This window comes from Mixophyes fleayi, chromosome 4, assembly GCF_038048845.1.
Source record: "Mixophyes fleayi isolate aMixFle1 chromosome 4, aMixFle1.hap1, whole genome shotgun sequence".
In the NCBI taxonomy this organism is placed as follows: domain Eukaryota; kingdom Metazoa; phylum Chordata; class Amphibia; order Anura; family Limnodynastidae; genus Mixophyes; species Mixophyes fleayi.
In genome coordinates this window covers 17,118,780-17,142,165 of record NC_134405.1, presented here as the reverse complement: position 1 = coordinate 17,142,165, position 23,386 = coordinate 17,118,780, and the positions used below count along the sequence as shown (strand labels likewise).

The 23,386-nt window shown below is 40.1% G+C and overlaps 1 protein-coding gene across 1 annotated transcript; it reads left to right on the top strand.

The window, feature by feature from the left end:
• Nucleotides 1-5,755: 5,755 nt before the first annotated feature.
• On the top strand, nt 5,756-6,700 carry LOC142150499 (olfactory receptor 11L1-like). Its single transcript, XM_075205696.1, has one exon. It carries the CDS (start codon nt 5,756-5,758, stop codon nt 6,698-6,700), a length of 945 nt encoding a protein of 314 aa, XP_075061797.1.
• The last annotated feature ends 16,686 nt before the right edge of the window (nt 6,701-23,386 follow it).

Below are 23,386 nucleotides of genomic sequence, written 5' to 3'. Positions count from 1 at the left end.
AATCTTGGTGTGAGTATGGTTGAAAATTTTGCAGAGGTCCCAAAAAGCACATGGATTCCAGAATCTAATACAATTTACTGACATTCACCTACAAGACCCTCATCAATACCACCACTTTGTGCGCTAAATCTCATCTTAAAACAGTTTCCCTCTTACTCTCTTTGATCTACCTCTGGCCTCTGCCTTGCCTCATCTCTGGTAACCACCCCTCTCTCTTGCCTACAAGACCTCTTCCATGCCACTAACCACTTATGGAATTCCCTATCATGCTTGATCACACTCTCCCACAACCTTCATCATCATCATCATTTATTTATATAGCGCCACTGATTCCGCAGCACTGTACAGAGAACTCACTCACATCAGTCCCTGCCCCATTGGAGCTTACAGTCTAAATTCCCTAATCTACTCACACAGACTAGGGTCAATTTTGATAGCAGCCAATTAACCTACTAGTATGTTTTTGGAGTGTGGGAGGAAACCGGAGCACCCGGAGGAAACCCACGCAAACACAGGGAGAACATACAAACTCCACACAGATAAGGCCATGGTCGGGAATTGAACTCATGACCCCAGCGCTCTCTTGAAACCAATTTCGTCATTAGAGCTTAACCTACACCCACCTATACTACCCACACTAGTGCACTGGGCACATGTGCAAGACCTAGCAAATATATTTCTTACATGGTGGAACACATGGACATAGTTTCACGTATTGCCATTTTCATCACACAATCTCTCTGAGGGGAATATAACTTTACACTTTACTCAACTGCATACTATAATACTGAACAAAATTGATTGATACACAAATAGCATGCAATGTAATTAAGAATGAAACACAATCAAACCAACATCCATCATTTACCACCTTCAAAGCCAATAGGAATCTTCTTTCCTGGAGTAGTCTATCAAGAAAAGGAAAATACAAAATGCTAATAGGCAGTCGAAATTTTATAGCTACACTGCTAATGAATGATGTAGTATCTAGTAGTAACTAGTGGAGACATTATGGCACCAGCCAGTGAGAAGCAGCAGGTGTCATCCTCAGCAGTACATATTTTTACACAAGTCCACTACTACCCATAAATATAAATTTTTCAAAAACACATACTATATTTTATATGTGTATGTCACTATCAGCTATATCTCTAAGAGAATTAGTTGACTTGCATCTCCACACCCATACTGTATTAAACTTATACTTGCCCACTCACAGACTCCTTGCAAGACCTATCCAAACATACGTGGCAACATGTATAAGATACGTTTCACTAAATATGGCTGCTTTTCATTGTCCATAACCAGTAGAGAACAGTCAGTATCTTAGATGTTTATTGGCTCATCTTGCTCTTATAAGAGCTGTTCCCTATGTGCATACATACACACCACTGGAAGGTAGTGCCTGTTAGACATCTTTACATGATCTACTTGGCCTTCTTTTATAGCGTTATTGCCCAAAAGGTTTAAGGGGGGTTAACAAACCTCCCTTAACTAACAGAGACTGACCCCCTTATTTGTGCACAAGAATCAGCCTGGTCACTTTACATTCACGTTACATTTACTAACTTAGTGTCAGGGGTGTCTGCCCTCCTCTCTTAGTGCAGCCAACTAACCCTCTCAGGCCCTGAGCCTTAAGTCTGACCTGGAGGATCTCATTTCCTACTCACATATACCTCATAGCTTTTCCCAAGGAATAATGTTACATCAAAGCCCAGGGGTATTGGTCAATCCCAATGGGTGCACTGAGCTTCGCTGTGGAGCCCACAAGGAACTGAGTGTTCTGAATTCATGAAAACCTGTCAGGTGTTACTGAGATTGACTCAATGGAGAGAGTCAGCCTAACACTGCTGTGCTCCCCCCTAACATAACAGAGTTTTATTGATTCTTGTGACATTTGACCAGGATCAACAATTTAAAAAATCCTTAACATACATTTGAAATTTGTTGGCCAGTTATACCTATATCATGTAAATTAATGGCCACTCTCATTTCTTGATTACCTACCCAAATATTAATTGTGGACCCCTGGCATTTACCCAGTATAAGAATGGAGCATAATTCTTTTGAATGGCATTATTAAGTGCCTGTGACAGGACCCATCAAATCCACCTATAACCAGGCCAGCACCACAATTGCAACACAGTGGTTTGTGGAGATTGTTCTATCTAATCTGGTGCACCACCCACAGTTGAGGGGCGCTGGGCCAAATAAAATGAACCTAAACATGCTCCATCTGTAGAATCAGAGAAGGAAACAGCCATTTTAATTTATGGTGGTATTATTTATATACACAGTCATCACAGATTAATGGTATGACAACAATCAACTATTTACTTTATATCTGACTGTTATTTTTAAGCCTTTTATTTATTCCACTACAGTGTTGCTCTACATGTTAATTATAAGGTGATTTTTTATTGCTCCTCTGTGAGCTCATTGAATTATCCTCACATCAAAATCCACAGGGATCTCTCCCCACAATAAAAGTATCACAGAGCTGGGGATTTCTACTGTCAGATCTAGAATCCACAACACAGACATGACTGCTGAGAGGAGGAAGCTACCATTCCATTAGATGACTTCAGCTGCATGACACATATTGTAAGAACAAACCATCACAGTTTGCCTGTTATTATGAACACTCAATAGTAATATATTGAGCATAAATTGGCTTTATGGGAAACTGTTTCTTCAATGTTCGGGTTCAGATGCCCCCTTGGAAATTAGGTCAAACACCCTTCCTACATCTCCTAAAACAGGTATTGCATTTTATATTATAACACACAAATATCAACTTTAAATTTCAGTGTACAAATAAGCTTTCAAGTATTTGTGTGCTTCATGAAAAAACAGGCAGTATTTAACTTATGTGTAAAACAGAACACTTATTTGCACCCCTTCCATTGTAACATGGTTTTGTCCAGGAGACTGAAATGAGTATCCTCTTCATTTGAGATCCTTAATGAATCAGGCCCCATGTTTGTAAACCAAAGTGTAAATTGATGTTTTTGACACTTTAAATTAAGAATAAAATTTGCATATTTTCCACAAACTTTATATTAAGGAGATTTACACTAACCTCTTAATTATCTGCTTCTCTACTGTGGTGAAATAAGACTATAATAGAGCTGTTTCTAATTTATGTGATCTGATGATTTCAGCTGACAAATGTCTCCCAATCTTCCCCCTCCTTTTTTTAACACAAGGGCACTTGGTAGATAAGACCACTGTTTATTTATCTTTATTAGTTTCAGCAACACATGCTGCTTTTGGCAAAATAATTACTCCTTAATGAAAAAAAAAATGTTTTTTTCAACCATAAGACTCTAGGAAAAATAATTAAAATGTTTGCACATAATTTTGCAATCAATCGGGGAATATAACTGAAACAATCAAGTGGGCATCTCCCATGTTGTGCTATCAGCACATAAACTAGAGCCCCTCCATAACAGGTAAATACCTACTATTAAGGATCAGGATATTTAGGAACATTTTTGGGTCTTGGGATTCATGGATAAAAAAATCCATGACCATACCCCTTTACTTTTACTATCCTTCTCCATTTATTTCCCATTGTTTTCTGTTTTCTTGCCATTCCTTTACATATATTACACATTACTACCTACAGTGAATGCAAAAAGTATTCACATCCTTATTGGAATTGCAGGTGTCTATGATATAAAGCTTAAAATCAAATAAAATCTTTTCAAAACCCAATAAAATTTATTTCAGAAAAATCTAATGAAATAATGTCAGATTATTTCCACCTTTATTTTAACCTTGCAAACAACAAAACTCTAGCAAAAAAGCAAAAGCAAATTTCTAGGAAACATAAAAATATAAAAAACTATGGATGCATAAGTCCCAATCCCCAAACAAATGCTATGCGGAAACACCTTTGATTTTGATTTTTTTTTTTTAGCAAATCTCAACGTTGCACACCTGGCCTTTGCACATTATCCCACATTTCCCAGGAAATAGATCTATGAACAAGAGTGTAATTAGCAAAACTCTTATTTGTGCATTGCTGTGTTCATATACTTTTTTTTGATTCTTTAAAAAATGTGGTAGAGGACAATACTTTCTAGTATTACTTTTTTTTTTATAAATTAATTTTGTGTTCAAACCCTTATTGTAGCTCCTGTTTCTTCTCCCACTTGTAGGACTCGCCAGAGTGGGAAGACTTTGGTGTGAGATTGTCTGATTAACATATATTGCACAATGTAGAACTAATATTCCCCATGTTATTACAGAGCACAGCTTGAAGTATCTAGAATAGTAATAACAATGTCTTTGGGCAGAGGATCAATGACATTTTGATTACAGGATATATCTGTGAAGAAACTGGTGTCAAAGACATTAATCAGTCATTGGAGCAATTGTCTATGAAGACTGCTAATGTACAATTCAGACAGATCTTATTTTCTTAAAAAAAAAGTTTTTACATTTTTTTATTGTACTGTAATACAATCTATTTTAGTTTTAATTTTTGCAGAAAATGTGCCCCAATATGTTACTTTTACCTTTGTTTTATACCATGAAAAGGTGAATCTGTGCCACTGCAGTAAGTGAATAGCATAATTACGCAGAACTCCAAAGAGGATTTAATATACCGTATTTCCCCATGTATGAGATGCACCCATGTATAAGACGCACCTAATTAATTCAGTTATGTTGAAAGTAGTTTCAATGCTATTTTAGTATGTAAAATCCAGTGTGTAGTTTAAGGCTAATAGAACAGAACCGACAGAAAATTCAATGTTGATCCTTCCATAAATGGCTTACTAAATTCAAACTCCTACACGTGGCCAATGGTATTTAGAAAGTAGAAAAAAATAATAATAAAAGCTGTATTTCTATATTGTGCACCATTGATGTTGTACAAGGATGGAATGTACACAGACAAATGTAGAAGAGTTGATGTAGAAGAGATCAGCAACTAATATTATGAAATGATCTAATTGTGAATTTCTTATGAGTTGGCTCTGTCCCACTTATAAATCGACTTGGTAATTTAATAATATAGGGAAGTATATGTAAACTCACATACAAAAGGTAAACTAAAATTAGTTCAAAGTAGACTAAACTTCTAGCAAATAAGTGAAGATACTTGCTTTCTAAAATGGCCATTTCTTTATAAACCCAAGTGTAGGATATAGATATATATATATATACATATATATATATATATATATATATATATATATATATAAATATATGTAGTACTATAGAGGTAGAGCATGCTGTGATTGGTGAATGTGATGTATATTTGTCCATAATAGTATATTCTGTCCGTTATCTTTCCTCATAACATAGACTCTAGAATTCCAGAAATTCAGAGTGGTGGAATTGTATGGACCTTTAAAAAATTAACTTGGTGATCTGTATTGTAAAGACAAATTGTTTAAAAGTAAGTATCACTTTAAGCACATTTTGGATACAGGAAATAAATTGACATAAATTTAAAAAATAGCATTCAAATAATCAAATATTTTTTAGCTAAAACATGAGGCTATCCAAGATGAGCATGAAGTGATATTGGGATAGATAAACATTAGTTTCTGTTGGTGATTAATGTACTACAAAATAAAATAATATCAGTAAAATATGCTTAGAAATGTGCCATCTTTCCAGAGGTACCCAAGATAACTGTTGTAATGTTTGGTGATAGTTTATCATAGTTTGCAATATGTTGAAAGATAACAAATTACTTTTTTCAGGAAAAATCGTGGTCAGTGACCTCTTCCTCAGAATGTGTGAGGACAATCAGACTGAAGTCACAGTGTTTTTACTTCTTGGATTTCAAGGTCTATATAAATTCAAAATTCTACTCTTCATCGTCTTCCTCTTCTCCTACATTGTGGTACTAAATGGAAACCTTGTCCTTATTGTTTTAGTGTCGACAAGTGATCATCTCAAAATTCCAATGTTCATCTTCCTTAAACATCTAGCAGTAGCCGATGTCCTAATAACCACCACCATAATACCAATGATGTTAGATATTATATTAAGGGATGTAAAAGAAGTACCTGTCTCTAGCTGTATCATGCAGCTGTACCTGTTTTTAATTTTTGGATCAGTGCAATGTTTTCTTATTGTTATAATGTCTTTTGATCGCTATTTGGCCATTTGCAATCCGATGCGTTACAATTCAATAATGGTGCCTCACGTCTGCCTCAAAATGATTGTTGGATGTTGGTTATTGGTCTTCATTTTATCAAGTGAAATAATTATGGTTTGCCAGTTGCAATTTTGTGGTCTCAATTACATTGACCATTACTACTGTGACTTTGGCCCAATAGTAGAATTGTCTTCTTCAGACACTTCAATGTTGTTATTGGTTGATTTTTTCATATCTATTTTAGTAGCCTTCATTCCTTTTTTCTTAATTATCATAACCTACATCATCATTTTCTTCACAATACTTAACATTTCATCCAACAGTGGAAGAAAAAAAGCCTTCTCCACATGCAGCTCCCACCTTGCCACTGTATGTGCATATTATGGAACCCTGATCACAGTTTACCTGGCGCCATCTGATGAGAGCTCATTTAGCACAAACAAGTTTAGGTCTCTATTATACATTGTGGTGACTCCTATGATGAATCCCATTATCTACAGCCTCAGGAACCATGAGATCAGACGGACTCTTCAAAAAATGATTGTAAATATTCAAATACAAATGAAAACAAAATAAAAGAAGACATACAGACAGCAATAAAATATGGCCCTAAAACTGCAAGTCTACACATTTTTGATCATAAATACTGACTACAAAGTGGTCTATGAATTGAAAAAGGATAGAGCTGCCATGTGTAATAAAATGAAATATATTAATTTTCATAGGATTCAGATTCTGAATTAATGAGTTACCCTAAAAGAATAAGGGGTGACTGTTATGGACTTATTAAATATCATGCTAAGCAAGGAAACAAGAGGCTACCTTATCAAGATTTGTGTGTAAATTTTTTGTGTTATAGAAGAGATGATAGTTTAACAATTGGCCTGAAACATGCAACATTTTTATTATTATTATTATTATTATTATTATTATTATTATTATTATTATTATTATTAATATTTTGATTTTACACATTACATATTTTTTTGCATAGCACCTTTTTCCCAATAGGACTAAAATTACTTTACATTGTTGCAGAGCGTGAGGCAGCTTCCTTGGTCCATTTTTGTTAGAAAACATTTAAGCTGTCAGTATGTTTTGGACAGTTTGGGAGAAACTAGAGTACCTGGAGGGAACCCGCACATTGTCATATTTAATTTTTTCAAAAAATTTTATGATTTCCAAGGCAAATGATTAAATAGCTGTGGACTGGTTTGATGTTGTAAATAATACTGTAGGACACGAGCGGTTTATGTATACTAGTCGAAACTTGACTAATAAATATGGGAAAATTTGGCATCCGTGTAGGACTTCTCCTTATGCTATGGAAAACTGCAGTAGATGGATGATACTCCCTGGACAGACACCAAGGCACTACTATTTTAATATCCGGATATTATAAATAAATATGCTTATTTTGAAATGATAAAGACAGCTTTTTGTGACTAAGGAAACTTCACAAAAAAATTATTAAAATGTATATTTTATTCTTATATTTCATGTTTAACCACCAATAATTTCTGATTTACACTATGCTTAAATATTGTAAGTTTGATCTTATGACACTGTTACTACCCCTGCATGGGTTTAGCTTTAGTTTAATGTTGTTAAGGTTTTTTAATAATGCAAACAATTTCAATAAAAATATTGCTTAAATAAAAAAAAAAGTAGCTGTGGAAGTACATGATAATTTGGTTATTTACTATGATGAAAACATAATTTGCAATAATTATATCTACTGAGATCCTTATCAAACGCACAAAACAATTTCAGATTATCTCCTTCCAGAATCACAATAACATAATTCAATGATTATTTACACAGTATAAACAACTGTGAAAATAATCTTGATCTTTAGTGACATTATCACTTTGTGTTTGGTTCTTAATGATGTTTGCAAATTTTTTAACTTATTCATTGTATGTCTGTTTGTGGTTGACTGATTTGCATATCCTTGGTGCTTTTTTTGGCATTTTAAATCCTTTGGCAGTATTTTGCCTCTAAGCAGTAGATTGCAAAACGTTGCCTACTATCTGATTAATGCTCACCAAGGGCCTGATTCATTAAGGATCTTAACCTAAAAAACGTCTTATTTCAGTCTCCTGGACAAAACCATGTTACAATGCAAGAGATGCAAATTAGCATTCTGTTTTGCACATAAGTTAAATACTGACTGTTTTTTCATGTAGCACACAAATATCAACTTTAAATTTCAGTGTACAAATAAGCTATGAAGTATTTGTGTGCTACATGAAAAAACAGTCAGTATTTATCTTATGTACAAAACAGAATACAAATTTACACCCCTTGCATTGAACATGGTTTTGTCCAGGAGACTGAAATAAGAAGTTTCTTAAGTTAAGATCCTTAATAAATCAGGCCCCAAATAAATAAAGCATTTTGCACTTGCTGTAGGGTGCACTGTTATGTTATAGATGTGACAAATATGAGATTAGGTGCATCATGTGGCCATTAAGGTAATGCAATTTGGCACTTCATGGAAACATGACAATTTATGTTGCCAAAGTTCCGCAATTCTTGTGTTTGTGTTGAATCATTTAACATGTAGTACCCTTAGTCTACCACCAGATGTCATATTGAGGCATTCGATGTGCGCATGTGCAAGCAGTCCCATTCATGAACAGAATAACTTCTTAAAGAAATAAATTAATAAAAATGGCAGTGTAGCACCGCCATACAATATGTTATTAGCCAAATATAGCCTTCATTTGTGTGGCCAAAAAAATAGCCTGCAAGCCCCATGCCGAAAAGCACTGGTGCTACTTCTGACAAACAGTTGTTTTGGGAATCTGGTTAATAAGTAAAAATCAGAGCCCCGGAAACACCAGTTTCAGGGTCTGCCATCCCACTCCTGAAAAACTCTCCCTCAATTATACTATTATTAACTAACTAACTAACTAATTAACTAACTAACTGACTAACACAAGTGGCTTTAAATGTAGTTGTTTATTTTGTTTTCAATGGATTACAACTTTCCCAGTATATTACAAGAATATAGAAAAAAAAGATTTATAATAGATAACATCAAAAGTGTTTTATTTCAGTTCCAACAAGGATAACCCTTGTGACAGTGCTTCATTTATTTATACTGTACTTACTGGCCTTCTTGTTCTAGTTCTTACTTATTTACTTAAATCAACAATTCTGTAAATACATTTATACACTGAAAACTCCTTTAAAATAAATACATTACTGTACTATATCATGTTTATGTTTTACACTGTATGTGTGTACTGTACTTGTGTACTCTATGTGTGTACAGTCATGGCCAAAAGTTTTGAGAATGACACAAATATTATTTATTTAATATTATTGTTTTATTATTTATATAAGTATACTGTCTCAGTTTTTATGATGGCAATTTGTATATACTCTAGAATGTCATGAACAGTAATCAGATGAATTGCAATTAATTTCAAAGTCCATCTTTGCCATGACAATGAACTTTATACCCAAAACAACATTTCCACTGCATTTTCGTCCTGCCACAAAAGGACCAGCTGACATCAGGTCAGTGATTCTCTCATTAAAACAGGTGAGAGTGTTGAGGAGGACAAGGCTGGAGATAACTCTGTCATGCTGATTGAGTTAGAATAACAGACTGGAAGCTTTAGAAGGAGAGTGGTGCTTGAAATAATCGTTCTTTCTCTGTTAAGCATGGTTATTTGCAAGGAAACACATGCAGTCAATATTGCTTTGTACTTGACGGGCCTCACAGGCATGGATTTTGCTGCTAGTAAGGTTTCACCTAAATCAACCATTTATCAGATCATCAAGAACTTCAAGGAGAGAGGTTCAATAGTTGTGAAGAAGGTTTCAGGGCACCCAAGAATGTCCATCGAGCTTCAGGACCGTCTCCTAAAATTTATTTAGCTGTGGGATCGGGCACCACCAGTACAGAGCTTGCTCAGGAATGGCAGCAGGCAGGTGTGAGTGCATCTGCATACATAGTGAGGCAAAGACTATTGGAGGATGGCCTAGTGTCAAGAAGGCCAGCAAAGAAGTCACTTATCTCCAAGAAAACATCAGGGACAGACTGATATTCTGCAAAAGGCACAGGGATTCTACTACTGAGGACTGAGGTAAATTCCTTTTCTCTGATGAATCCCCTTTCAGATGTTTCTTGGAAAGCATTTGTCCGAAGAAGGAAAGGTGAGTGCTACCCTTAGTCCTGTGTCATGTCAACAGTAAAGCATCCTGAGATCATTTATGTGTGGGGTTACTTCTCAGCCAAGGGACTCACTCACAATTTTGCTTAAGAATACAGCCATGAATAAAGAATGGAACCCAAACATCCTCCAAGAGCAACTGTTCCCAACCATCCAAGAACAGTTTGGTGATGATCAAAGCCTTTTCCAGCATGATGGAGCAGCTTTCTGATAAGGCAAAAGTGATAACTAAGTGGCTCAGGGATCAAAACATTGAAGTTTTGGATCCGTGGCCAGGAAACCCACCACACAGTTTTAGTGCTTACATTAATTCCAGTGGAAGTTCAGAACACTTCAGCTATGGAATCTGCATATCGTTGTTGACTTTTATGCACCATGCGCTATAGCAGTCGTTGACCCTATTCTGTGACTTTACGCGGTCTTCCGCTTCATGGTTGAGTTGCTGTTGCTCCTAAATGCTTACACTTTCTAATAATATCACTTATAGTAGACCATGGAATATCAAGAAGGGATGAAATTTCATGAACAATCTCATCGCAAAGGTAGCATCCTAGCACAGCACCACGCTTGAATTCACTAAGTCCTTCAGAACAACCCATTTTGTATTACAAATGTTTGCAAATGGAGACTGCATGGCTAGGTGATTGATTATTTACACCTCTGGCAATGGGTCTGGCCAAATTCTTTTGTGCATAAATTGTATGTGTGCATACACCTCATCATCATAATTATCATCATCATTTATTTATATAGCGCCAGAAAATTCTGTTGCGCTTTACAATTGGGAACAAACAATAATAAAACAAAACTGGCTAATACATACAGATAGAGAGATAAAAGGGCCCTGCTCGCAAGCTTACAATCTATGGGACAATAGAAGTTTGATACACAAGGGTAAGTGCTACATCATATTGCCCATTGGTCTAGCAAGAATGCAAAGGTAAAAATTATTGAGTGGGCACAGCAGGGTTGTTGTCTTGTGTTAGTTGTGTAGAGGGTGGTAATAGGGTAACCTATAGAGATTAAGATGGTGGTTGAGGAATATTATAAGCTTGTCTGAAGAGGTGGGTTTTCAGAGAAAACGCTTGAAGGTTTGAAGACTCGAGGAAAGTCCTTTATATGGTAAAAGGAGGATGTAATGAGAGTGAAAGGGAGATGCAGATCTTGTGCAGAACGTAGTTGTCAAGTTGGTGTTAGGAACCCCTCCAGCCGGCACAACACAACCCGGAGTCTACTCTGCCAGTCAGGTGTTCACTGGAGCCCCTGATGGTGGGGACAGACTGGGCTGCAGACTGACAGAGGGTCGTGAAGTGTGTACCGGCTGGGGAGAACCCAGGCAAGAAGAGTCAGGTCCACGCAGAGGTCAAAGGCCGGCAGCAGGTAACAGTAATGATGAACAAGCTGAGGTCAGAGGTCACAGGCAAAGTAGCAGAACGGGTAAACAAGCCAAGGATCAGGGTCACAGGAAACACAAGCAAAGTCCAATACGAAGCCAAGGGTCATACACGGGAAGTCAAACGTAGATACAGGATACAGGAACTGGAACAAGCAGGTCAGCAGACTGGAGCACAGAAGCTATAACCGGCAATGAGGCAGCAGACCTCATTGCCTTAAATACCCAGCTGAACCAATCACAGGTTGAACACACTCCTGCAGGTTAATAGAGCAGTCACTAATAGAGCCAATCAGGGCTTGCCCCTGGCCTGCACAGTTGCAGGCTAATGCCTGTAATTGCCTCCTATAATCTGCCCATATTAATTAGCCCACAGGCTGTAGAACGCTGCGCCCGGCTTCCTCCTATTGCCGGGACGCAGCTCTGAAGCGTCTGCTGGTTGCCCCGGCAACGGCCGAGTTATGGCCGGAAATGACGTCCCGGTCGCCATGGCTACGGCCGGGACGCGGGTGAGTGAGTCGCGGCGGCTGGGCACCGCCGCGGCTCGTAACAGTACCCCCCCTTGAGGAGGGGTCGAGGGACCCCGACATCCCGGTTTCCTAGGGAATTTTTTGAAGAACTCCTTCAGTTTCTTTGGGGCATGGAGTTGTCTCCGCGGAACCCAAGATCGCTCTTCTAATCCGCGATTCCTCCATTGTATAAGGAAATGCACCTGTCCTTGAACATTTTTAGAATCAAGGACCTTTTGAATCACGAATTTTTGTGGCCCACTGGAACCTCTCCCAGGCACACTTGAAGACTGGGCTTAACCAGGATAAAGCACTGGCTTCAATAGAGAACAATGAAAGGTGTTTGGAATTCTTAACGAGCCTGGAATTTTTAACCTAAATGTGACGGAGTTCACCTGCTTGATGATAAGAAACGGCCCGATGAACTTAGGGCCCAATTTCTTGCAAGGTTGTCTGAGCCTGATATTTTTTGTAGACAGCCAGACTTTCTGGCCAACCTTAAGGGAGCAGGGGGTACGGTGTCGGTCCGAAATTTTTTTTGCAACAAGTGAGGCTTGTTTTAAAGATGAATGTACTTTCTTCCAGACAACTCTGAGATCCCTGGCAGTGGAACGGATCTCCTGGATACCAACGGACTGGAGTGAATACAAAGAGTTAGATCTGGGGTGGAAACCATAATTGCAAAAGAACGGAGAGGTTTTCGTGGATGAGTGACAGGAGTTGTTACAGGCAAATTCTGCCCAGGGCAACAAGGAGGACCAGTTGTCATGGAACTCCGATATGTAGCATCGCAAGAACTTCTCCAAGGACTGGTTAACCCTTTCAGTCTGCCCATTTGACTGAGGGTGGTATGCAGATGATAAACTGACCTTGATTCCCAGGAGGGTACAGAATGATCTCCAGAACTGCGCTATGAACTGGGAACCCCGATCGGAGACGATGTCTGTAGGGAGTCCATGGAGGCGGAAAATGTGTTGAATGAACAAGACTGCCAAATCTCGAGCAGTAGGCAGCCTAGTGAGTGGAATGAAATGCGCCATCTTGCTGAACCGGTCTACCACGACCCAAATGGTATTGTGTCCCGCAGAGGGTGGCAGATCGACTATAAAGTCCATGGACAGATGTGTCCAAGGTTTTGCAGGGGCGGCCAACGGAACTAACTGACCTACCGGGCGAGTCCTGGGAACTTTGTTCCTGGCACAAACTTCACAGGACCGGACGTGACTCTTGACGTCAGCAGACAGAGACGGCCACCATACAGTACGGGAAAGGATTTCCAGTGTTTTGTAGACTCCAGGATGCCCAGCAGTCCGACTGTTGTGTGCCTCATCAAGGACTGTCTTCCTTAGATGAACTGGGACAAACAAACATCCTGCCGGAGTGTTATCAGGAGCCAACCTCTGGAACCTTTGTAAGGTACAGCTCAAATCTTGAGTTAATCCGGCATGAATCATAGACACAGGAACAATAGGCTCTGGGCAGGTGACCGGAGCATGATGTGCCAGGAAACTTCTAGACAGGGCGTCCGCTTGAATATTTTTGGAACCAGGACGATAGGTGATAATAAAGTTGAACCGAGTGAAGAACAGCGACCACCGAGCCTGTCGGGGGTTCAGACGTTTGGCTGACTGTATATACTGTAAGTTCTTATGATCCGTTATAACGGAGATCTGGTGTGCAGCGCCTTCCAACCAGTGTCGCCATTCCTCAAAGGCCCATTTAATTGCCAGCAATTCTCGGTTTCCCATGTCATAGTTGGTTTCCGCTGATGAAAACTGACGGGAAAAAAAGGCACATGGATGTAAGCGGTGGGTCTGGGGGTCTTTTTGTGACAAGACGGCCCCAGCACCGACGTCAGACGCATCTACCTCAAGAACAAACGGTACCCTAGGATCCGGATGTCTGAGAACCTGAGCAGACACAAAAGCTTTCTTCAGGGTTTTGAATGCATTTACTGCCTGTTGTGACCAAACAGTTGGATCACCTCCTTTGCGGGTCAAGGTGACGATAGGAGCCACGATATCAGCAAAGCCGCCAATAAACCCTTCTGTAGTAATTGGCGAATCCCAGGAATCTCTGGACCGCCTTGAGGTTATTCGGTTGTATCCAATCCAGAATTGCTTGGACCTTGGTTGGGTCCATGGAGAAACCTTCTGAGGAGATTAGATAACCGAGGAAGGATACCTTCTGGACCTCGAACTCGCATTTCTCGAGTTTAGCGTAGAGGTGATGTTCCCGTAATTTCTGTAGGATTTGTCTGACATGACCCTGGTGCACAGACAACGATTTTGAATATATGAGGATGTCATCTAAGTAAACAACAACAAAGTGTCCCAGGAACTCACGTAACACCTCATTAATCAAATCCTGAAATACGGCAGGAGCATTACTAAGGCCAAACGGCATGACCAGGTATTCGTAATGGCCCGAGAGCGTGTTGAAAGCCGTCTTCCACTCATCACCTGCTTTAATACGTATGAGATTATAGGCCCCACAAAGATCAATTTTTGTGAAGATAGTGGCTCCTCTTAATTGATCAAAAAGAACGGAGATGAGTGGAAGGGGGTAGGTGTTCTTAACCGTAATAAGGTTCAGCCCTCGATAATCGATACAGGGTCTGAGTCCACCGTCCTTCTTGGGTACAAAGAAACACCCTGCTCCTACTGGGGACTTGGATGGCCTGATGAAGCCCTTCTCCAAGTTTTCGTCAATATACTCCTGCATGGATTTGGTCTCTGGACCGGAGAGAGGATACAAGCGTCCCTTGGGTAATTTAGAGCCCGGAATGAGCTCAATGGCACAGTCGAAATTGCGGTGCGGTGGTAGTGTGTCAGCAGCCTTTTTGGAGAAAATATCCCAGTAGTCATGATACTGAGAAGGGAGCTGCTCCGGAATAGACTGAATAATACGTAGAGGTAGTGTCAAGCAAGACTGTGTACAATGGGGGCTCCACTGGACAATTTCTCCTTTTGCCCAATCCATGACGGGGTTATGGCAGGATAGCCAAGGGTGGCCCAGAATTAAAGGAACCGATGGACATTCGATAAGACGTAAGACTATGGATTCCGAATGGAGAGCGCCAACGTTCAACTGTAGTGGTGGGGTCTTCCAAGTAATCTTGCCTCCTGGCAACGGACTACCATCTAAGCCACATACCGTAATGGCAGATTGGAGTTTAATCCGCGGAATCCCAGCAGAGCGGGCAAACTCGATGTCAAGGAAGTTGCCAGCAGCTCCACTGTCAATGAAGGCTGATAGTTTCGTAGAACGAGCACTGAACGTGAGCTGTGCAGGGACCAATAGTGCATTTTTCGGGGAAACGATCTGCAGACCTAAGTGAACTTTCTCCTCGTTCCCAAGGCATGCTCGTTCCGACTTGTTTGGGCAAGAACGGGAGAAATGGCCCTTTGTGCCACAATACAAACATAAGCCTTGTGTCCGTCTCCTGTCTCTTTCTTCAGAGGAAAGACGATATGCTCCCAATTGCCTTGGTTCCTCACCAACCTGGGAGATAGGAACGAAGGTGGATGGAGGTGATGCTGTTTCCTTTTCAGTTTTACGCTCCTTATATCTCCTGTCAATTTTAATGGAGAGGTGCATCAGATCCTCCAGAGAGCTAGGAGATGGGTATTGCACCAAAGAATCTTTAATCTGTTCGGATAGGCCGACACGAAACTGACTACGTAAGGCAGGGTCGTTCCATCCACTATCAGGTGACCATCTACGGAATTCAGCGCAATATTCTTCTGCCGACCGTCGGCCTTGTTTCAAAGACCGTAGATGAGCTTCCGCAGAGGCCACTCGATCCGGGTCATCATACAGTAGACCCAATGCCTCAAAGAAGGAGTCTACGGACTGAGTGGCAGGACTGGTCTGTGGCAAAGAAAACGCCCAGGACTGGGGGTCACCCTGTAGAAGGGAAATAGTAATCCCAACTCTTTGCTGCTCTGAACCGGAGGAGCGGGGTCTCGTCCGAAAATAGAGCTTACAGCTCTCCCTGAAGTTCCGAAACAGGGTTCTATTTCCGGAGAACCGATCCGGTAAATTCATTTTGGGCTCACAGATGGGATCTAGAGTAGGTTGTGAAGTTTTTGTGGCTTTTTCTTGAACAGACATACGCTCAGCCAATCCCTGCATCCTCTGATACAAGGACTCAACATGGCCTGCTAGGGTTTGTGCCGGAGACGGTGTGGATCCACTTGCATCCATTCTAACCTTGTCTCCGTGAGTGGGCCGGTTATAATGTTAGGAACCCCTCCAGCCGGCACAAAACAACCCGGAGTCTACTCTGTCAGTCAGGTGTTCACTGGAGCCCCTGATGGTGGGGACAGACTGGGCTGCAGACTGACAGAGGGTCGTGAAGTGTGTACCGGCTGGGGAGAACCCAGGCAAGAAGAGTCAGGTCCATGCAGAGGTCAAAGGCCGGCAGCAGGTAACAGTAATGATGAACAAGCTGAGGTCAGAGGTCACAGGCAAAGTAGCAGAACGGGTAAACAAGCCAAGGATCAGGGTCACAGGAAACACAAGCAAAGTCCAATACGAAGCCAAGGGTCATACACGGGAAGTCAAACGTAGATACAGGATACAGGAACTGGAACAAGCAGGTCAGCAGACTGGAGCACAGAAGCTATAACCGGCAATGAGGCAGCAGACCTCATTGCCTTAAATACCCAGCTGAACCAATCACAGGTTGAACACACTCCTGCAGGTTAATAGAGCAGTCACTAATAGAGCCAATCAGGGCTTGCCCCTGGCCTGCACAGTTGCAGGCTAATGCCTGTAATTGCCTCCTATAATCTGCCCATATCAATTAGCCCACAGGCTGTAGAACGCTGCGCCCGGCTTCCTCCTATTGCCGGGACGCAGCTCTGAAGCGTCTGCTGGTTGCCCCGGCAACGGCCGGGTTATGGCCGGAAATGACGTCCCGGTCGCCATGGCTACGGCCGGGACGCGGGTGAGTGAGTCGCGGCGGCTGGGCACCGCCGCGGCTCGTAACAGTTGGGAGATATTTTGAGACAAGTGAGGAGATGTTGGTGCAGTTTGTTGATGGCTATGTATGTTAGTAGAAGAATTTTATATTGGATTTGTTGAAAAACTGGCAACCAATGTATAGACTGACAGAGTGGCTCAGCAGAGGAAGAACAGTTTGGCCACTCAATTAGTGTCATAAGGTGTGGTTGGGCACCCAAATAACCCTTACACTTTATCTACACTATTTTATGGTACTGTATGGATACATCAATTTATGTGTGCATACACCTGCAATATTCTACTGATGTGTGTTTTTTTCAAATAAAACGTAATTTCAGCTAAAAATATCATCACTTTGTAGTATGGGTGCACACCCAAATAATCAGTTGCCTTTATCTACAGGGAAGTGATTTGAACAGGATGGATTAAGGATTCTCATGGTGGCCTGAAACTTATTGCTCCTTAGTACAGAGAACTGGAAGCAGGTGTACTTCCGCCATGGATGCTGTTTGGCTTTCACGTTCTACACTCTACATTCCCCCTCCCTAAAACACCTCAAACCCCTGACATCATCCAGCGAAAGCAACTTGGAAATAAAAGACAGAATTGCAGACTGTATTGTTTTAGATTTAATACTGCAGAGTTGATAAGTCCATAGTGGAAAGTACGGTGTAGTACTCTTGTATGTACGTCCTCCTCACAAATTATTGTGAATAATGAGGTATGGAGATGTCTATGGGAAAAAGGGGAGGTCAGGTCTGTTATTGCTGTGGTGTACAAAGAGGAAGGGGGAGGCAGCTTACAGGAAGTGTGAAACAGCTGTAGACCCTGTGACATAAAAAAAGAGTGGAAGGGGTTAAAAACAGGAAAGTCAGGATCTTATCTAAAATCAGGAGGTGGATTCTCCCTGTTTGCTAACTATTGTTCCAGCAACTCTTTAACACAGTCTGAATGGCAGCAAATGGGAGACCACTGATGTCATGCTCTACTTCCACCCCTGTTACCTCCCAAACTCTTCACACCACCAATCACAACAGGACAATGATTGAGGGGTTGACCCAGTGAGGTAGCCAGGATTGAGTGTCTTGTGAGAAGGGACAAAAAGGAGATATCTGGGGACGGGATTTTGCTGTTGGAGAATCTTGAGAAAGCAAGGACTTGGATTGATTGAGAATAACCGTATTCTCTCAGGGCCAAAAAGGAATGCTTGAAGCAGGAGCTTCTTGAGGCAGATCGGACAGTGTACCTCAAAGATTGATTCTGTTACCACTCCATCGGGAGACACTAGAAGATTTAGGGAATGTGTGATCCTACATGCAAAGGGAGACTAATACCCAGGGTCCCACCAAGCTGGCGAAGAGTTGGCCGAGTTGCTGGGATCAGCAATATACACAGACTCACCTTACTGATCAATATTTCTGACCCACTGGGATTGTCAGCTGTGGATTTTTTTTACCAGGAGTTTGGGCCTGCTAGGACTCTGTGCTGGGAGGTAACCCGCTGGGTACTTAGTTGGGGAGATTTTACTTGCACTGGTGATTTTCTGACACTTCCTTGGGGAGCACTGTTGTATTTTACTAAGTGTGTGAACTTTGTTTACTGAAAGGGATTATTATCTATTTCCTGCCTCCTTACCTGCATGACCTGTGAACCTATAGGATCGGGTATCTAGTGAACTTTGGTTCCAATCCTGATGTCCTCACAATCAGCTTAAAGTGCATCTTTAGCTTTGACATAGGATGCGCTTAAAGCCTATTTTGCTAAATGTGTGCATTTTGCTTACTATTCAGAGTGGCACAAATCTCAAGATAGTTCATGTACTTTAAGATAGTTCAATGTACAACCTTTATTATTAAATTCCCAATCATTGAGTTGTCTTTTATTTCAAACTAAAATATTTTTATAGGTAACACTATACATTGTCAAATACAGTAAGTACGGAAAATGTGTTATATGTATAACATAAGATTAGCTTAGGTAGATAGCACTGTAATATGTGCTGCATTGTATTGTTCATTCAGAGCAAAAGTGTATCATAGCATAACACTACATATGTATATGCATAAAAGTCTTCTGTCTTCATTCAGTTCAATGTCAATCAACTCTCAGATACAGCAGGAACTGAAACTGCATCATATAAGCGAGCAATGATAGACAATAAATTGAAGTGTTATTCTACACTGTTCTACAGGTGCTGGCGTATGTATGCCTCTAGTGCAATGGTGTGTCCTATGCAAAATAAAACAGCCCATTTAGGTAGATGACATAAAGCTTGTTTTGTTATTTAATTTAAACAAAAAGAGAAAAGGCAAAGTTTCTGGAATAAGGTGCACTAAATCTTCTAATTGATAATATCGATGATTGCCATCCTATAAAACATAACTTTTATTAGGTAGTAACTTAAAAGCGAAATATACTAAAATATAGCAATTAAAATCCCATGGATATAGATAAAAAGCTGGATACACTCAGTATAGTACCTATATAATCCCACTATAAGTTATATGGTACAGAGGTATAATAGTGTGATTAATATGAATAAGTCAGATAGTAAATAAAGAAACATACGCCATAATAAGCAATTGTTATGTCTCTAATATAATGTCTGTTAAATAACAGGCTATACAGGCTTGATAATGTCCAGCTAGCAGATAGAGGTTGAAATAAATATCCCAATTACCTCTTATATTAATCACAAGCGTTGGTATGTAATCCCTTCTGACTAAATCCTGCCGATCAACAGTCAGTTGATAAGCAAACTACCCTGCAGCACACTCAATAGCGTAACATGAAAGGTATGTCAGAAACGCTATTACAGAATAATTGTTGCTAGTATGCAATCCCTTCTGACTAATTCCTGCTGATCAGTAATCGGTTGATGTGCAGACTACCCTGCAGCACACTCAATAGCGCTGCATGGAAGATGTCTCAGAGGCGCTATCACAAAATGATAATAGCTGTTATGGGGAGTGTATTGCTAATCAGACTCCTCTTAGTACAAACATCAAGTGTTGCCAGCTAATGGCGTATTAGCTGGCAATACTTGATGTTTGTACTAAGAGGAGTCTGATTATTTAACTACCCCTATAAGCCCAGAGTTAGAGGGGGAACTTAGCAGGCAGTTAGCAATACACTCCCCATAACAGCTATTATCATTTTGTGATAGCGCTTCTGAGACATCTACCATGCAGCGCTATTGAGTGTGTTGCAGGGTAGTCTGCACATCAACCGATTACTGATCGGCAGGAACTAGTCAGAAGGGATTACATACCAGCAACAATTATTCTGTAATAGCATTTCTGACATACCTTTCATGTTACGCTATTGAGTGTGCTGCAGGGTAGTTTGCTTATCAACTGACTGTTGATCGGCAGGATTTAGTCAGAAGGGATTACATACCAACGCTTGTGATTAATATAAGAGGTAATTGGGATATTTATTTCAACCTCTATCTGCTAGCTGGATATTACCAGCCTGTATAGCCTGTTATTTAACAGACATTATATTAGAGACATAACAATTGCTTATTATGGCGTATGTTTCTTTATTTACTATCTGACTTGTTCATATTAATCACACTATTATACCTCTGTACCATATAACTTATAGTGGGATTATATAGGTACTATACTGAGTGTATCCAGCTTTTTATCTATATCCATGGGATTTTAATTGCTATATTTTAGTATATTTCGCTTTTAAGTTACTACCTAATAAAAGGTATGTTTTATAGGATGGCAATCATCGATATTATCAATTAGAAGATTTAGTGCACCTTATTCCAGAAACTTTGCCTTTTCTCCTTTTGTTTAGATTACACTTTGAGTTTCAAGGTTGCACCCCAATCACCAATCCAGAGACCCTATTTAGGAGATATTTATAGGGATATGTGTATTAATATTGGGTAAAATCTTATAGTCAGTGCGGTGATACAAAACTCTACTCTATATGAACCAATTTTTGTTATTTAATTATTAGATACAGTAGGTATGGACAAATGTGTCATTCCCCTAACTTTACATTATAGACATTTAGATAACACTTCATTATTTTAGTACATTGCAGGAGCAGAGCTAGAGGGTTTTTTTTGGGCAGGGGCGGGAATTTAGTGCCCGACCCCCATTTTCATTCCTAGTCTGTCAGCACAATATAGACATGTGCCTACACGCAGTTTAAACTGCAATCAGAGAGGTCTGGCAAGGATACTCTATCTGCCATAGGCACAAGTGCATAGTGTGCGGCTGCAGACAGCCCAGCCCTGCTTAGGGGTCGATTGCCCTGATCGCCTTCCTCCCTCTGGATCTATCCCTACTACATTGCACTGTGCATAATTCATATAATATCATAGTTATTCCTAGTCGGGGATAGTGAATGCTCATCAAGAAATACTAAGCTTAGCTTAGGATGCCTAGTGGGTTAGAGGAAATTGCTTGAGTTTATATTTTATGAGTGAAAATATACCCGTTTTGAAATTTAAGTAATATGAGCGGATTGAGGAAAAAAATACATGCTGTAATCCTAAAATTGCTCGCTTAAAATTTGCATGACACCCTATTTTATGCATGATCTCAAAAATACACTGCGTAATGAACTAAGAACTTATATGCCCAAGCTGTGAGGACAGATAATATCTCTAGAAATCAGAGACTGCCAGCTCATAATTTTTACTAGGTTTATATTATATTGAAGATCTGTGAAGATCTGTTTTGGTACTAGAAGTTATTAGATTTCTGCTAGATCAAAAGAGCTGTCTTGGAGACCAAATTGTCAGGCTCTAATAAAATGGAACTACTAACCGGTATTTTCGCTACTGAACAAGGAGCTGTGGAGTCTTACCTACCTTTGGTGTTCACTACGAACCCCCGCAAGGAGGTTTGGACTTTGCTGCAAGGGGTACGTCGGTCGCGGTCCTCCAAGACAGTTACCAGTGTAGTGATGGATAAGAGAAGGGAATTGTATTGGAATTTGTCAAAGGGGTATTGGGTCAATAGGGAGTACAAAATATGTATCCTAGTTGATCTTAGGACTAGAGCAGGGTTGTCCAACATGCGGCCCACTGGCCGCATGCGGCCCAGCACGCCTTTAAATGTGGCCCAGAAAGAGTTTTGGTTGTGGCAAGGGGGCAGCACTGTTAATGGAAAAAAAAAATCCTGCAAAAAAAAGAAAAGAGAATACTTACCTCACGGTCACGTCAGCTGGTACTTCGGCTCCCTCCCTTGTCTCTCCTCCTCCGTGCGGTGCTCGCAGTGAATGTCGGGCGTGATGTTATCACGCCCCAACATCCATTGCGGAGCGCAGCACAGAGGAGTCACCCGCGTGAGAAGAACAATCAGCAGCACGGAATTGGAGAAAAGAAGAGAAGAGGACAGGAGAACAAGCCGATTAAAAGGTAAGTTAAGGGGGATTTTTTTTATTATTTCAAGGGACGCTGACCAGTGAATAAAAGTCACCTGGTCCTGGAGGATCATGGACCTTATCTCCCTGCTACATACTTCTACTTGTAATACTAATGGGACATTATATATTATTCTCTTTGGCCCATTATAAGTTGTTATCCCTTAACTAACATAGTGGTGTAATTAGCAAAACAGGTCACAATTTGGGGTCACAGTGGTGTATATGTCAGGTACAGCAGGCCTGGTCAGGGCATCCTGATATACAATGCCTGGCTTAAATGCACTTTATTGATATTGCATCGAAACAATACAAAAAGTGATTATAGTATAATAACTAGAGAGGATTTTTTGAACAGGGCGATTGAAAGGTAAGTATAGGGGGATTTGAAAAAAAAGTGATATATATACATATATATATATATATATATATATATATATATATATCACTTTTTTTCTCATATATATGTGTTAACTATGTTTTCTATGGGTTTTTTTGGATGATCAGCTATCGTTATTGTTAGTGTATCTTATGTGTGGCCCAAACCAACTCGTCGTCTTCCAATGTGGCCCAGGGAAGCTAAAAGGTTGGACACCCCTGGACTAGAGTGTAAGAAAAATATCTGAATAATGTGTAAAGCACTATCCAATGAGACATACAGATCATTAATAAATAATATATATCATCTACATACATTGCCAATTTTCAACTATCTATACCGTCTAAGAAATGTCTATATTATTCCTAGTGTTATATGCCAATAGTTTGTGACAGCCGCATAGGTGACAGAATGCATCCCTGCCTG